The sequence below is a fragment of the Canis lupus genome, chromosome 14 (genome assembly GCF_003254725.2).
Source record: "Canis lupus dingo isolate Sandy chromosome 14, ASM325472v2, whole genome shotgun sequence".
Classification (NCBI taxonomy): domain Eukaryota; kingdom Metazoa; phylum Chordata; class Mammalia; order Carnivora; family Canidae; genus Canis; species Canis lupus.
The window spans coordinates 51,448,862-51,466,151 of record NC_064256.1 but is presented as its reverse complement, the minus strand read 5'-3'; the positions used below and the strand labels follow the sequence as shown (position 1 = coordinate 51,466,151).

At 39.9% G+C, this 17,290-nt stretch overlaps 1 protein-coding gene across 8 annotated transcripts in view; it reads left to right on the top strand.

Annotated features, from left to right (window-relative positions):
• DOCK4 (dedicator of cytokinesis 4) overlaps positions 1-17,290 on the top strand; it is a 410,170-nt gene that overhangs the window by 292,749 nt on the left and 100,131 nt on the right. For all 8 annotated transcript variants that reach the window (XM_049093429.1, XM_049093431.1, XM_049093430.1 and 5 more), the window contains exons 24-25: positions 9,632-9,759; positions 12,057-12,191. In XM_049093429.1, coding sequence (XP_048949386.1) covers positions 9,632-9,759; positions 12,057-12,191 — 263 coding nt within the window. The remainder of the gene's footprint in view (positions 1-9,631; positions 9,760-12,056; positions 12,192-17,290) is intronic.

The following is a 17,290-nucleotide window of genomic DNA, read 5'->3' as shown; positions in this document are numbered from 1 at the left end:
TTTCAAATGTAGCAAACAACGCTTTTTTTTTTACAGTATTTTATTGTAAAACCTTTTAAACATACAGACAAGAGTAGAGTATAAGATAGTAAATCATTAATAAATCTCAACAATACCAGATATTTGCTCTAGGTCTTTTATTAAGAAATTTGTCATTAGAGATATATTTAGACCCTCCTGCATGTACTTACTTATTTCAGAGAAATTCCCACTGTCAGAGACACCTGTTTCTATTTTCTATGCCTTTATTACAAATCTATAAAAATATTTTTTCATCTTTTCAAATGTCTTTCACCATTTAGTCTTTATATGATGATATTATGTTGTATGACATTCTATAGAGTGCTCCTTTTTAAAAAAAAAAAAAAAAGATTATTTATTCATGAGAGACACACACAGAGAGAGAGGGAGAGAGGCAAAGACATAGGCAGAGGGAGAAGCAGGCTCTTCACAGGAGAGCCGAAGGCAGCCGCCCAACCCCTGAGCCACCCAGGCGTCCCTAGAGTGCTTCTTTTTGACTAATATTATACTTTTATATTTATCCAAGCTACTAGATACAGCTCTAGTCCTTTTATTATTTTTATTATTATTGGATAGCGTTCCACTCTGAACAAATTTATCATGGTTAATTTATTCTTCCTCCTGTTGATAGACTTTGTTTATGGTTTGTTTTGGGTTTTTTTTTTTTTTTTCCCTGAAATAATACTTCAGTGAATAAAAGAAATTTCAAACCTTCTAATTTCTCCCCAGGAAAACATCTCATCCTGGAGTAAAGATGTTTCTTGCAGTGGTTTTCAAACTCTGCTCCTCAGAGACATGGAGGTTCTTCTGCAGTGACCCAGGGTTAGGAACAGAGGTGCAAAGCGTAGGGGGTAGAGGTCCAGGCCAGGTACCTGGTGTAACTAGAACACCAATTTTGCTTTCACCAAATCAAGAAAATCAAGATTTTGCTTTCACCAAATCACCTCATCTCAGAGGAATTGGTTGTTTCTGCCATATTTCTCCCTCACTGGCCAGTTAATTCTTTGTTAAAGTCTAACACCAAAAGAACAACGTAGATCATGAAAATTGTTCTCAAAGGTAAAGAAATTATCTGAAGGGATTGTGTTCATCATATGCCTCTCTGAAATGTGTTCTGTCTGTGGACTCAGTTCTTACTGATTACTGATGCTTAGTTGGTGGTACAGAAATCAGGACTAAGGAGACACAAAGAGAAGAAGTTGTTTGAATCCAGGAGAAAAGTAATTGGGTCTTTGTGGGAGGTGGTAAGATTATGTCTTGAGGTGGGGGTGGATGGACTCAAGAGACCCAGGAAATGTGGATGTTGGAGTGTCTTTACTGGTGATGTGGAGGAGAGGCTCAGAGGCCATGTTGGGAGGTTGGTGACTGTGTCACTGTGCTGCAGAGGAGGAGAAGGGGAAACCTGTCTCTTGTGTTATGTGCGACGTTCCCCATGGAGGACGATTATGGAGAAACATAACCTTCTGGAGAAGCAGAAGCAGCTCCTGATCAATGGGACACCTAGAAGCATACAGATCTAGTAAAAGGAAAGACCTCCATCACTGCCCCAGGATGAGGTTTGGCTTGATGTTGAGTGATTCACCATTGGAGAAAACAGAAACTTACATATAAATGGCAAGGCATATCGGAAACAGGTTGTCTTCATGAAAAGAAAACAGCAAATTTACCTGAGAACTTCCCAAGTCGCCAACTATGCTCTGCTTAAATTACCTCAGCACCAACACTAGCATTAGGGAAACCTGGAGAGTGTTTCTAGTAACTACTCCAAAATTCCAAGTTGGAAACTATGGACTTAGATGATAGATGGAGCCTATCTGTATTGTCCAGTTGAAATATGAGATGTTAGAGGAAAGGAAGATGTGCGGTGCAAATAGTAGGCTCCATAGATAGTATCAAAGGACAGGATAGGATGTGTTAGGTTGTGATTAACAGGAGAATGTAGATCCCTGCATCTCACAAACTTAGGCTGATTTTGTCTAGCTAGAGGGAGAAGAAGAAGGACAATATAAAACTATAGCTAAAGGTGTCGGGGAGAGGGATACAAAGAATTAAAAGGAATTCCTGTCGTAGGCCACCACCAACAACAAGTAAAAGAATTTAAGTCTAACGTTTTGGGCCTCTAATTAAGAAAAAAAAAAAAAAAGGCATGTATACACACACTTCTTAAAACAGAGGAAAGGTTTGGTTTGGTTTAGGGTATTTGGATTTTTATCTTATATCCCCAGAAGTAACTGTAACCGAATGATAGAGAATGGGTTAAAACATACCTCGAAACTATAAACCTAGAGAATTGAATGGCATCACCAAAATTTGATGAAATCAGACCCTGTTCAGATACAGTTTGGGGGTACTAGTTTTCTGTTGGTACTGTAACAGTTACTACAAGTGTAATGGTTTAAAACAACATAAATTTTGTATCTTACAGTTCAGTAGGGCTGCAGTTCGAAATGCTTCCCCCTCCACTAAAATTAAGGAGTCCGCAGAGCTGCATTTCTTTGTGGAGGGTCTAGGAGAGTTCTGTTTTCTTGCCTTTTACACCTGCACTCCTTGGCCTCTGGCCCCCTCCTCCATCTTTAAAACCTGCAGTGGAGCATCGCCAGCTCTCTCTCTCTGACTCAGCAGTCTCTCCTCTTTCACCTATAAGGACCCCTGTGTTTACATTGGGCCGATCTAGATAATCCCGGGTAACCTCATCATCTCAAGACCCTTAGTCACTTACGCAAAGTCCATTTTGCCATTACATACTCACTGGTTCTAGGAATTAAGGCATGGACCTCTTTGGGGGACCATTAGTCTGTCTACCCTCAGATGGATAACCTGCATGTAAGAAGGTTAAAAAAGGAAAAAAAAAAACCCACTTGGAAATCTATGAGTTTTATTTATGGATCGAAAGTTTTAAGGAATGAGACTCAGAGTGCTGCACTTGTGTGACTCTATACATCTTAGCCAGGAGGATGGTACAAATGACACTTTCCCAATTTAAGATTATAAATCTAAACTAGGACAAGTTAAAGTAGAGATAAGGACACAACAGGGCATCAGCTGGACACATAATCAGTCAAAGATCAAGTACTTAGTTCTTGCCAGTTCCCATTTCTCAGAACATAGAGTATGGTGCAGACAGTTGCTACTCTGAGCTTGATCTGTGTGAAAACAAATGCAAACATCGAGGCCCAATTTAAGCAGTTTTCTTACCTTTTTTCCAAACTTTCCAATGCTGATTGGCATGAGCAAGCACATTACTGGGGAACACTTGAAAGCCTTTCCCTCCAGGCCCGCTCCTCCCATCTCAGTATATGGCAGCACCAAACCCTAGAAAGTTCGGAGCTGTCCTTGCAAACCTCCCCGCCTTCTGTCCTCATCCCGACCTCTCTTGGACTACTCTGGGGCCTCCACAGCATCTCACATCTGCCTCCCCTACCCCCAGTCCCCCGCCTGCCTGCCACGGGGCCCTTCCACACTGCCGCCTTGCCTGCGCTCCCTCAGGTCCATACTTGCATCCCTCTCCTTTCTCCCATCCTTTCTGGAACTCACACCAGGTGATGTCACCCCCAGCTCCCTTGCTCGCATCCCCTGCTTGTGCTCTGTTTTGAGGACACAGAACAGACTCGGGCTTTCAGGCCCCGTGACCTCGCCCTGCCCACCTGCCTGGTCCCATGTCTTTATGCTTCACTCTGCTTGAACCCCCGCTCTCCTGCTCCTCGCCCTCCCATCCTGGGTGATCCCGGTTCACCTGCTGGGGGCTCAGTTTAACCCTCACTTTCTCAAGCATCTCCTCTCTGCCCTGCTCGCTCAGTTCTCTCTCTCATACTCGCTTTGCGTTTTGCTTCTTGGATGACCTGACACATCTGTAACTGAATAAAGAATTGGGTTTTAGTCATTTAAAGTCTGTCTTCATCCCTCGTTCCAGAAGGAAAACCTCAGAGGGCAGGGGTTTTATCTATCCTGATGACCGTGATCTCCCCAGCTTCCAGAACTGGGCCTGGTGCATAGTAGGTGTTCAGTAGAGGTTTCTTGAATGAATACTGTGTACTGCTGGGTCATACATTCAGGATCAGGATAGAGTACCAATAAGTAAATACATGATCTGTATAAAGAAATCTTACTGGAAAAGCGAATTTTGAGCTCAGGATGAGCACAAATATGACAACAGAACAGCTTGGGCTGTGGGAGGCCCAGAGCAGAAGCAAAGCTCAGTGGAAAAAAAGTAGCAAGTGTTCATAGCATCTATTTTGCTGTAGGAAGGCGCCCCGTGGTGGAGGCACCCAGGGTGGGATTAAATCCAGTGAGTGAGCTCTATGAGCCACAGTCAGGCCATCCTTCGGCCTCTCCTGTCATTGTCCTCTGTGATCCTGACATTGTCTGCATGGGAATAGAGCCCCTGCATAGTCAGCCCTCCTTTCCATTTGGAGTGTTGTCTGTCCTCCAGCATGTGAAAGGCTCCTTTGCAGGTTTTGTTGCTGTCTGTGGCATTGGCATTTCAGGTGCTGGTGGCTTTGATCACCAGGGCCCAACCAAGCTCCGATTTCAGGTTTTCTGCCCTGCTGCTGCTTCTCTGCAGCCTGCAGCTCTGCTCACCTGCTTTATAATCCCCCCCTCCTGAGGCTGCCTGGGAGCAGCTACGGAGGTGGCCCTGCTGGTGTCCAGCCTGCGTCGCCCATTGTAGAGAGTGGCTGGCAACCCTGCATGGCACCGCAGGACTCCCAGACCTCACTCCTCTATGGACAGAGGCTGACTTCAAGGGTCTTGGTTAGTAGAGGAGGTAAAGACCAGTTTCTGACTTTCTTCAAAATTAACCTCAGCAGGAAATCTAGCAGCATTTCATAGCTGCTTCTCCTTCTTAGCCCCACACCCATTGAGAATTACTCATGGGAGCTGGCTTTATCCACTCAAGTGTGTACGGACAAAATAAAAAGTAAATGAGAGTCACTCCTTTATACACTCAATGAGATACATAATACAGCAAGCTTTGCCTGAGATGTGGAATATGAGTGTGCTGACCCTTTCAAGGACAGAAACTGCATAACAGATTCTATTGTTAAATGTTTGGAAAGTTGGTATCTGTTCAAAGTGGATTTCTTCTTTTTTGGGGGGTGGGTGGGGAGCTTGCTTGATGAGTCCAGGTGTTTCCTTTTAAAGGTAAGAATTAGCATTTTAACCATTCAGCTTGTTTGGCATTTACCCACCGACTGTATCATTTGCATTGGCTGACATTGCCCTAGTAATGGAGAAAAAGCAAATCTGCAGTTTAGGTAGTCCTATATTTCTTTTTATGCACACCACACACGAATTATTTGTCTACCTTACTCACTTTTTTTGCAGTAAATATTCTCTTAACAGTTGGTTGCAAACTGAATTTTTAGAAATCAAATTCTGCTGGCTGCAGGAACATATCAGATAAGCTTTATCTTCCTTTCTAATTAATCATCACTAGGCAGTGACTCCTGTCATTTAATTTTGTAGATTCTTTTCCTTGGTTCTTTTTGTCAAGTAATTGATTTATAAATGATTACTTAAGTTTCCTGGTCAGACTTACAGTTTAAAGGAAGCCTGCAATGAATTACTTCACAAGTTTGGATTTTAATGTTCTGTGTTGCCTTGTGAGGAATGGCCTGTACCTTGTGTGGTTTGTTGTAATGGTAAACTTGAGGCCAAACCCCTTTGTGTTGGTAAACCAATAAGAGAAATCATGCGAACACTGATTAATAGCACTTTCCCAGGTATGAATATTTTGCATTCCCTATGATTTTTGTTAGGATTCAGAATCGTATATTCTTTTACCTATGGATATATCTTCTTATACTGGCTAGGAATCCACTATAGTGTTGAACCGAGTTGTTGGTTGACCATCTTTGCCTTCATTTTGATCTTAAAAAGAAAGCATTCAATCTTTCACTGTTAAGTATTAATATTAGCTAAAGGTAGGCATTTCATTAATGCTCATCATCAATTTGGGAAATTACCTTCCATTATTAGCTTCCTGATAGTTTTTTGTCAAGAATGGATGCTAAATTTTGTACATTTTTTTCTACATCTGTTAATATGGTGAATTAACATTGATGGATTGACTTTCAAATGTTATATGAAACTTGCCTTCATGATAAATCCTATTCAATCATAGTATTTATATATATATGGACATATATATGTATTTATATATATATAAAAATAGATTCATTTTTCTAAAATTTTATAAGGATTTTTTTCATCTGTGTTTATGAGAGATAGCAGTCTATAGTTTTCTTGTCTCATAATATCTTTGACTAATTTTGGCATCAATGCTGGCCTCATAAAAAGAGTTAGTTGTGTTCTCTGTTCATTCTATTTTCTGGGAGAATTTTTGTAGACTTGATTTCTTCCATAAGCTTTACAGAATTTGTAGAAATCATCTGTGCCTGGAATTTTTCTTGTGAAAAGGTTCTTAACTACAAGTTCAGTTTCTGTAGTAGGTATAGTGTTATTTAAGCTGTCCATTTTTTTCTTGAGTGGGTCAAGTTGAATTATAACTTATGAAACTATTTATAAGCACATGGGTTTTAATAAATCAAGAATAATTCATCTAAATTGTTGCACAGTTGACATCTTTTAAAATTCCAAGCAGATCAAGGAAAGAGGCTAGGGCATTTGCAAGTGGGCATATCCACAAATATATGACCATGATGGGCACATAATAGAAAATAGTTTTGTGCATATGACATCCTATTGAAAAGCAAACACTCAAGACAATAAGCATACTTACTTGTTTCTTTTCCAAAATATTGAACTACATACTGAATAAGTTACTTTATTATTTCAAATACTAGTTTAATGACGGGATAAATATAAGACTTTGCGTTAATGGAGGAGTGATACTTGTACAGTCAAAATTCACTAGTTATGGGTTCAGTTACTAAAATGTATTTGTAAGTTCAAAATCAATACTTGTGACACTCTTACATTCATTCATGGACATGCAAAGAGCAGTGAAAAATTTGAGTAGCAGAATGCAGACATTCCCAGCTGAGATCAAACAAGGCAATGCTCTGCCTTCCTTTCCACTCTCTTACAGGGATAACTAGAGGATGGAGCAGTAGGGGGCAGTGCAGTGCAGTGCAAGAAGCTCCAGCTCTGGGGCCATTTGATAGTTTGATTTCCACCTTTGGCCCTTCTTAGTAGAGTGGCCTCAGGCAACTCACTTACCACTTCTGAACCTCTTTTTATCTTTTGTTAAATAAAATAGAATCTAACTGGATGAGTTGTTTTTAGGATTTAACAGTGTTATCTATGTGGGATATGTATCATATTTGTATGTATATTTCTCCTAGGAGAAATGATTCATTATTTGCTGTTTCATTGTTCCCAGTGACTTGTTCGAACTTACCTAGCATGAATAACAAGAATCAGCTATATTTATCTTTCTTCCCTGATGAAAGTATAGAAGTATGATTTTCAGATGTTTATCAACTTTGCTTTTAAGATAAACCTTATCTCCTCGTGAAGTAATATGTATTTTACCTATTGCTAGAATTGATTGACTGAAGTTGTAAAAAGCATTTTTGCATCTTTGGTCGGTAAAGTTTTTTTTTTTTTTAATGTTGTAATCTCACAAGTTTTAGGAGCATGAGAGAGGAGATAACATGTAAATATCAACAGTTTTTACAAAGTTGAGTGGCAGCTGACAGCAGACAAGAGAAGGCTGACACACACAGGTGTGTGGAGTTGGAGTAGAGCCAGGAACAAACTAGTTTACTTCTCAGCACTGCAGATGGCTCAAGACGGTTTCAGAAAGGATCAGGAATTGAAAATACCTGTTATCCAGGGGCACCTGGCTGGTTCAGTTGGAAGAGCATGTGACTCTTGATCTTCAGGTTGTGAGTTCAAGCCCCACATTGAGTGTAGAGATTACTAAAAAAAGACAAACTTTTTTAAAATTATGGAAAATAGAAAGTACCAGGTATCTGCAGATTAAGGGTGCTAGAAATATGGAAATTGGATTTTTAAAAGCCCTAAGAAGGAATAGTTAGCACCCTGCCCTGTCCTCTCCTTTCATTCAGGCAAAAATGGAAAGTTCACTCCCTAGAGAAAGTGAATGAGATATGCCTGGATTCAGGAGATCAGACAGTGCTAAATTCAAGAATTAGGATCTGCACCATAAAGGGAACCTCACAGTTAAACAGAGAGACCCCTATTCCTTCCTTTCTTGATTTCAAATGACTAAAAGATGATGGTGTCATGCTCCTCAGAGAGGAGATTGGCGGATTTCTCTGTAGAGAACTGGCCAGCCTAAGAAAAGGCATCTTGGATTCTGATATTTGGGGGTCTCCTGATGAAACATCTGGATACCTACTCTTCCTGCTGTAAAGCTTCACCAGTTCACAAGCTTGCCAAGGCACGCTGTTGTGTTTTGTTCCCCAGTTAGCATTTTAATGCTCACTTGTAAAGACAACCAACAATCACCAGATACTGTAGAAATACCTTTAATGTTGTGCAAGCAGAGGCCAAAATGAAGAAACAGAAAAGAGAACTTGAAAGAAAAAGATAATTCAAGGAGAAAAAAAAATATATCACAAAATCATCTCTGACTAACCCAGAGAGAAAAGATCCATGAAACATGTTATAAAAGGATATCACTCAGAGAAATAAACAGGAGTGGCTACATAATAAAAATACAGTGCCTCTTCTTTGAAAATTATTAGGAATTGCATGATAGGAGCCACAGGGCATGAAAACAAGTGTGGGGCCCTTCTGAGGTCCCTGTGCTATCACACAGGTGGCACATCTGTGACACTAGCCTTGCAAATAAGAAAGAATTCTTGGAGATTAAATGTATGAGAGCATAAATTTAAAAAATTGAAGAGTTTGAAGATAAAGAAGTTGGACAAAAGGATGGTAAAGTACTTAAAAAGAGAAGATAGTTTAAGACATTCATGATGTAAATGTAGTCAGAATTCCAGACAGAGAACAGAAAATCTAGAGAGAAGAAAACAATCCTAGAAGTATTTCAAGGCAAGTTTCCAGAGCTTAAGGACACAAATTTATAGATATCAAGGGCCAACGCAAGGCACACAATCAGGAAATTTTGAATTACCAGAAACAATTTCCCAAAAGCTTTCAAAGACAGATGAACAAAAGTAAAACAAAAACATGGTCATGTGCAAAGCACTGGAAATCAGAAAGGTAGCAAATACAAAACATTAATTTAGCCAGAAATTGTGATAGGTTTTTTTTTTTTTTTTTGAGGGGGTGGGGGTATTGTTTTTGTGAGACTGGGGAGAAGAAAAGAAGGTTAAAAAAAAAATAAAACCTAAATTTTCATCTACTACAGTAAGAAGTCAGTGAATAGTCAATCTCAATGAAAAAATCAGAAAATGGTCGGGTAAGCATACCATTTAGATATTTGGAGGTAAAACAAACAATTTAAAAAATATTTCAGTACAAGAATCAAAGGCCTCTCTTGAGTGCAGGAATCATGGATTGGGGAAAGGAACCACTGCTTTTTAATATCAGTCATGTACCTTTTAACTGTGTTAATCATTTAACAAGTACAATTAGATTAAAGAGTAGATAAGGATTTGTACAAGGTTGGTGTGGGGCTCCACAGATGGGACACTAACGCTGCTTCTCTCTCCAGATTCCAGGTACATTCTCCTGCCCGTCGTGTTACATCACCTCCATATGCACCTGCAAGAACAGAAGGACCTGATCATGTGCGCACGTATCCTTAGCAACGTATTTTGTCTCATCAAGAAAAATAGCTCAGTAAGTAAATACAGGTCATAGTATGTAGTTCCCATCAAATGGCTTCTGGAAATAAAAATGTTAAGGTCTTCAGAGAAACCACACTGAAGAGTAACCCTCTGAGGCTCTGAACTTTTATTTCCAGCTGGGTCGGACATTTTATTTTTCCTCTGAAATAATTTTTTTTAACCTTGTAAGATTGCTGTAACCCCAAATAACCTGGCTTCCCTAAACTTGTATTGCGAGAAAGAACTGAATACCCAGTGAGAAAAATTAGAAATCTCAAAGCCTCCTACATGTGTCTTTAATCTTGATATGATGAATACTCTGTGGCAAGAATAAATTACTGCCTGCAGAGTGAAGTCTTTTTGGGCTCATTCTGTGGAAGGCTGCATGGTGATGTTCTGAGCTTGGCCATGGCCATTGGGCCCTGCCCTACAGAAGTTGGAGAAACAGGAAAGCTCCAGGAGACTGAGGGTATCTCTCACTACAGTCATTACTCAGCCTCAACAGTTATCACTAAATTGTTATGGATTTGGGAATTCCTATGGATGTACCTGACTCTTGATGCAATGTAGTTGCATTAGAGGATACAGGACAAATAGAGAAAAAAAAAATCACATGCTTACTTAGAAATGGGGACAACTCTTAGAGTGTGCATGTCCATGGCTCACGGGGCTGATGTGAAGTTCCCATATAAGGGATGTCCTATTCTAGTTCTGTCAGTTGCAGCCGTGAGTTGGCATTATGGTCCTCTTTGACAGCGTGTGTAGAGTAATGCAGGGACTTTTATTTCTCTGCCTCCCTTCTAGACCTATGCTACATAGTTTCCCCATCTTTGTCACTCTTCCTTATGATCCTTATGATCCTTCACCTTCTGAAGGGCTCCGTGGTAAGCTGGCCTGGGACCTCCCCTTCCCACTCACCCCCAGTGGAATCAGTGGTGAGAGGGCCCTACACTATGGGAACAGGTTGGCATTTGAGAGGAAAGGGTCGGAAGATCTGTGTATAAAAAGTGCAATTAAGAGAAACCTGCCTGGGGAGGGAAGACTGACTTTTACCCATCCCCATGATCCCAGGCCCCACAAGGTTGATACTGGACTGGGGAGAAGAGCAACGATGGGAGGAAATGCTAGTTTTGCTTTGAAACTTTTCTATGTAATTCAGTAAAGAATAGCTATCGCATGCCTAGTGTGAATGTTTTTGCGAACCGTAATTCTGCTAAGTGAGATAGCCCGCTGCCGAAAACTGAAAACCAGTATCAGCAGTGTGGAAAAGATTTTTTTTTAAAATTTCTCCTGTTTGTGTCAGTTTGGAAGTTACAGTCAGCTTTTGGACCTACCTGATAGGGAATTCAGAACAGAAACTCTGCCCTGGGGATGGGGCATGGGGTTGGGAGGTAGAAGGGAACCCTTGGTAGTTATCTTGCAAGCGTAAGACAGTTTATCATAAATCTCTGGCTAAAAAGCTGTTTCAAACCCACACTTTGTAAAAGTTTTTATTTTTGTTTGGCTGGTTCTTTTTTGGAATGGCAGTCTTCTTGGTAGGGAGCCTTTGGACACAGAGTTTTGTCTTCTGCAGATGTAATAAGAATCCAACTCTACTATGTATACAGTCAGTGCAGAGCAATTTGGGTTTCTCTCTCAAGTCCCAGGGGCTTGGATACAAGTACTAATTTTGCTTTAGAGGAGCTGTGCCCCCCCATGGCCACTGGTCTTACGTCTAGTCTGGAGCTATTGGTGTTCATCTAACACTGAATGCTGTTTGCTCATCTTACATGGAGAATGTTTTAAAAATCATTTTTATAGCAGTAGTCATCTGCACTTATAAGACAGCTCTGGAAAATGACCTGTGCAACTCAAGTGATGAGAAGAGTATATGTAAGCACAATAAAAAAGAATTAGGGACTTTGGGGCCCAAGAGAGACTTTCAAGTGATGAATCAGACTCAGGCAAACTGACTGGATCACATCACACACCATGTCAGTGCATAGCCGCTACTCTGAGTAAGTCTGGCCTGCTTTCCAGAACATCGCCTCACCTTTTCATTTGCGTGTCAGGTGTCCACTGCACAGCCTCGTTAAGTACTCTTGAGTGAGCTGTGAGTTCACAGTGAGCTGTGAACTTCCTTGTGCCTTTGTTTTCTGGAAAAGAAGGTCATTTACTTAGGTGACATAGGTGAGGCCCAATCCAAGTTCTCAGGTACCCTGACTTTTTGATTCTGTATTTGGAAATATGGGTTTTTCCTCCCTTTTCTGTTAAAGAGAGACTGATACATAAGCCACCATTTTTTGAACTCTATTTTTTTTTTCTCTTAAGGAAAAATCTGTGTTGGAGGAAATAGATGTGATAGTGGCCAGCCTGCTGGATATCCTGCTGAGAACCATATTAGAGATCACCAGTCGACCTCAGCCGTCCGGCTCCGCCATGCGGCTCCAGTTCCAGGATGTCACTGTAAGATCATAAAGCAAATGGTATAGGAACAGAGCATAGTTGTGCTTATAAAAGCTTGTGTCCCTTTGAGGGTGGGTTGCTATGGGAATCTGGGAAATGTGACCTTGGGTGAGTGACCCATGTCTGTTTCAAATACACATGAAGCTACTTTCATTTTACCAGGGAATGAAGATAAGAAGCACTGTTTGTTACAAGATCTTGGGTTAAGATATGTTTAATTTCAGGAAGCCGAATTTGTTATTAGCTCTCCTTTGCCCAATTTAAATTAACGTGTGATTCTGTGTCCCCAGTCCTCTTGATAATTCTTCATTCTCTTTTTAGCCATCAAATTGCTCGAGGAAATGAGAATAGTGAAATAGAGAACCAGGGATCAAGGGCCTTGAATTCTAATTCTGGATTTTTCACTGTGAATAGTAAGGACCTTAACTTAGGGAGGCCTCAGTTTCCTCAGCCATACAATGAGAAAGTTTGATGTGGTAATTTCTAAGTAACCTTCAAGCTCCACAGTTTTATGAGTCTAATATAACGTGATTTAGAAAATACTAAGAAATAATGTGTCTGATAGTTTATGTATGTGTATATATATGTGTGTGTGTGTGTTTGTCTGTAGAGAGAGTTGGATGGATGGATAGGTGGATGGGTGGATTCTATTTAAAGTTCACATTCAGTTGACCAAGAATGGGACTTTTTTTTTTTTAGATCTGATTAAGAATGTTCTTTCAAATATCAGAATGGTAGTAGATGCTATATATCTTTCACATATATTTACAAAAATGTCAGCGTTTGCCATTCTTTCTATAAATCATCCACGGCAGAACCTCTGTCTTAAGAATGTTTGCCTAGCCTCTGATGAAAATAATTTTTATTTTTACTTAAAAAAATAAAAAGTCTGCCCTGACTCTCCTACCAAGTTCTCCTGTTTTAGGATGGCCACGTTGTTTTGAATTTTATTTTCTTTGCTTTCAGAGCTAAGATTTACCTGAGGAAACCAAGCTCTGAGTTTGGGAAACAAAATTAAACTCTTTCTTTTAACAAATTAATTTAAAGATAGTATGAAAAGCTTCCTGATGTGTGTAATAGCTGTACTGCCTCATTTAAAGAAGAGAGGAGCAAGCAATTGATTTTTCAATTTCATGTGGAAAATGGTACCTATATCGTGGGATGTACATTTGGCTTTGCATATTTAGCACACTACTTGATCCAAAGTAAATGCTCAAAACATGTCATTGTTGCTTAAGACTCCTGGGGTTCATCATGGATATGGAAGTTTGGGGTTTTGGGGGGTTGATTTTATTTTATTTTTCATGTTCTTTAAATTAAACTTTTCGTTTTGTGTTAATTGTAGAGCCACTTGCAGTTGTAAGAATTATTAGAGTTGTAAGAAATATTACAGAGCTTTTACCCAGTTTCCACAATGGTAATATCTTACAGAACTATAGGACGATATCACAACTAGGATATTGACATTAATACAGTCAAGACACAGAATATTTCCATCACCCCAAAGATCCCTCATGTTGCCTTTTTACAATCCAACCCACTTCCTTCCCATCTCTACCTCCTCCTCAACCCTGACAATCACAAATCTGTTCTCCATTTTTATAATTTTGTGATTTCAAGCATGTTGTAGAACTGAAATCATGCAGTATATAACATTTTGTAATAAGCTTTTTTTTTTTTTTTAACTCAGCATAATTCTCTGGAGATTCAGCCAGATTATTAACAAGGTCTTTTTAAAGGTTTTTAATATTGATGAAATCCAATTTATCAGTATTTCCTTTAATGGATCATGCTTTTGCTGTCAAGTCTAAGAATTCTTTTGTCTAGACCTATACCCTAAAGTTTATCTCCCAGGTTTTTTTCCTAAGACTTTTACAGTTTTGTATTTTACATTTGAGTCAACAAACAAATTTTTGCATAAGCTGTGCCAGATAATTCTAATACTCTATTACTCACTTTTCACTTATATTGTCTTTTTTCATTCAATTTGAGATCTTCCTGGTTCTTGGTCTAATAAGTGATTTTTAATTGAAGTCTGGACATTTTTATCTTATGAGACTCTGAATCTTATATAAACCTTGTTTTAGCTGGCTTTATGTGATTCCACCAGTAGGGGAAGGGGGAGGGTGCTAACTCGCAATGGCCAGAGGTAGAAGTTTGGTTCCCCATACTGTCTTCACTGAACACTGACCATATCTTCCTGAAAGTACTGGTTCCTGATTTGGCTTTCTCTTAGGAAGATATGAGGGCACCTCTGCACAACTTGGTAAGCATGGAAGTCTAAGCTGCCCACTCAGTGTGGATGAGGCCAAAGTTTTTTGTGGTGTTCAACTGGAGTAGAGCCATTATGACTGAAAGTTTTGTCTTACTAAATCGCCCTTTGCCTGATCCTTTGGCCAAAGAGAGTAGACTTGTGTTGAGGATTTTTGTTGTTTGTGATTGTTGGTGTTTCAGAGTGGCCAGCTTCTTCAACTCCAGGTGTGGCATCTCCAAACCAGGAAGAACACCCAGAGAACTCAATACCATGTCCTTCCTCAGATCACAAGGTCCCTGGCCAGACTGCTGTCTTTTCTCCACCTTCAGACTTTTCTGTTTGTTCCCTATGTAATAGCGAGGTTTTAAACGTGGTACTGAGCAGGAGGATTAGGTAAAAATATATCTATCCCATCTTCTCCAAAGCAGGAGAAAATTCTCCTTCATTATGGTTTAGATGGCAGTGTTTTAACTGCTTCCTGGCAGTACAGCTCTAACATAGTTTTGAAATTATAATGGCCCAGCAAACCTCAGAGTGAATCCTGGCTGCAGATAAAGACTGCCTGAGGCCAGAAGCTAAAACCCTTTTTCAGACTGCTTCTATCCATAGGCAGGGTTGTCGGTGACAAACCTCTCTGGGATATGCATGGACGCATGGCCCTCAGGCCTTCCCAATGTAATAATCAATGCAAATTAGGAGACTTAAAGGCAGTGAATCAGGTTTGCAGATGAAGTTGGGAATAGGGCAGGCAGGCTATTCTTCCATTGTTTTAAATTTTAGGAAAAATCACAGAAAGAAACTTACCCAGCACACCCACTTTGTACCTCCCCTGAAAAACCAAACTCTCTCAAGGTATGCGGATTGAAATTTGCTTAGGAAACATGCACTTGAGGGCAGCCCGGGTGGCTCAGTGGTTTAGCGCCACCTTCGGTCGAGGTCATGATCCTAGAGACCCGGGATCGAGTCCCATGTCAAGCTTTCTGCGTGAAGCCTGCTTCTCCTTCTGCCTGTGTCTCTGCCTGTCTCTCTCTCTCTCTCTCTCTCTCTCTCCCCCTATGTGAATGAATGAATAAATAAAATCTTAAAAAAAAAAAAAGGAAACATGCACTTGAATTATTTGGCTCCTTTGATTTTATGCTGCAAGACATTTAGATGGTAGTCCTCCATTGAACACTTTCAATCTTTGCAGAAAAAGTGCCTACAATAAGTAGACGTACTGTGGGTAAAAGCAGTTCCCACAGTGTGTCATGGTGAAGTGTTCCAGTTCTCTGGCAAGTACCATGGCTAGCCCCCTGCCTCCCCATAAAGCTGACAGGAGGTCTGGCTTCCGCTGTATCATAATTCTAGATAACAGTAGCCTTATTTTTGCTATTTAAAAGGATTGTACTTTTTGTTCCTTTACCAACTGTTCTTTAAACTTTGAAGTGCTCTCTTTGCTAGAAAGAAAAAAAAAACACCATTGTAATCGGTTCCTTTCAAAAATCTAATTATGTGTGGAAGCAGTTTTAATAAAAGCAGCATATATGGCCATTTGCTCACACCCTCAACTAATTGGACTCCAGAATTCCTTACAATTTATAAATGCTTCCTTCTTTGCAGATAATTTAGTTAATCACCATTTATAGTGCAGGCGACTCAACTCGACACAGACCATGTCTAAGAAAGATACACTTGTCTAAACTTTCCATGCACTGTGGGCTTGTGGTCAGAAGAGGGAAAGAGATGCAGAATTCTGTAAGAAATTTCTGGAAAAAATAGTGCATATGTATAATAGAAGGTTTCATGAGGGCCACGGTAGCCATCTAATCCTCTTGTTATTCACAATTATTGATAGAAATGCCCACCATACTCAACGTATACATAAAACGGATGCAAACCACGGAGACACCTACTGTTTTAAAGGCGATGTATATGCAAATTCCCACACTGAAACAAAGCTAATCTTGGCCACAAATGGTTTTCGTTTATTCTTCTTAACAAATTGTTGAGCCTTGGGTTTTTATACATACACTTAAATTTTTTAAAAATTTTATTTACTTATTTGAGAGAGAAGGGGAAAGAGCGCACATGCATGCGAGTGCACAAGCCAGGGGAGCAGCAGCAGGAGAGGAAGAAGCAGACTCCCCACTGAGCAGGGAGCTCGCTGTGAGGCTCTATCCCAAGATCCTGAGATCGTGACCTGAGCCAAAGACAAATGCCCAACCTACTGAGCCACCCAGGTGCCCCTGGACATTTAAAATATTTTAAAAACAAAAATTACATTATAGATGAAAACATGTTAGTTAAAATATTGGACATCTTTTTGGAATATAGTTGACACACAATGTTGTATAGTTTGAGGTGTACAACTTAGTGATTGGACATGGTTGTACCTTACGCTGTGTTCACCCCAAGTGTTCCTACCATCTGTACTATTGCATTGTTTTTATAGTATCACTGACTGTATTCCTTATGCTTTGCCTTTTATTCCTGTGATTTACTCTTACCATAACTGGAGGTCTGTGTTTCCCCCCTCCTTCATCCATTTTGCTTAACCTTTCACTCCCATCCCCTCTGGCAACCATCACTTCTCTGTATTTATAGGTCTAATTCTGCTTTTTGTAGGTTTGTTTATTTTTTTAAGATTCTGTTTGTGAGTGGAATCATATAGTATTTCTCTTTCTCAGTCTGACTTATTTCACTTAGGTCCATCCATGTTGTCTCAAATGGCACGATCTCATCCTTTTTATGGTTACATAATATTCCATGATGTATATTTACCACCTTTTCCTTATCTATTTGTTCATTGATAGACATGTAGGACATGTGTCTTGACTATTGTAAATTATAAGTAATGCTTCAGTAA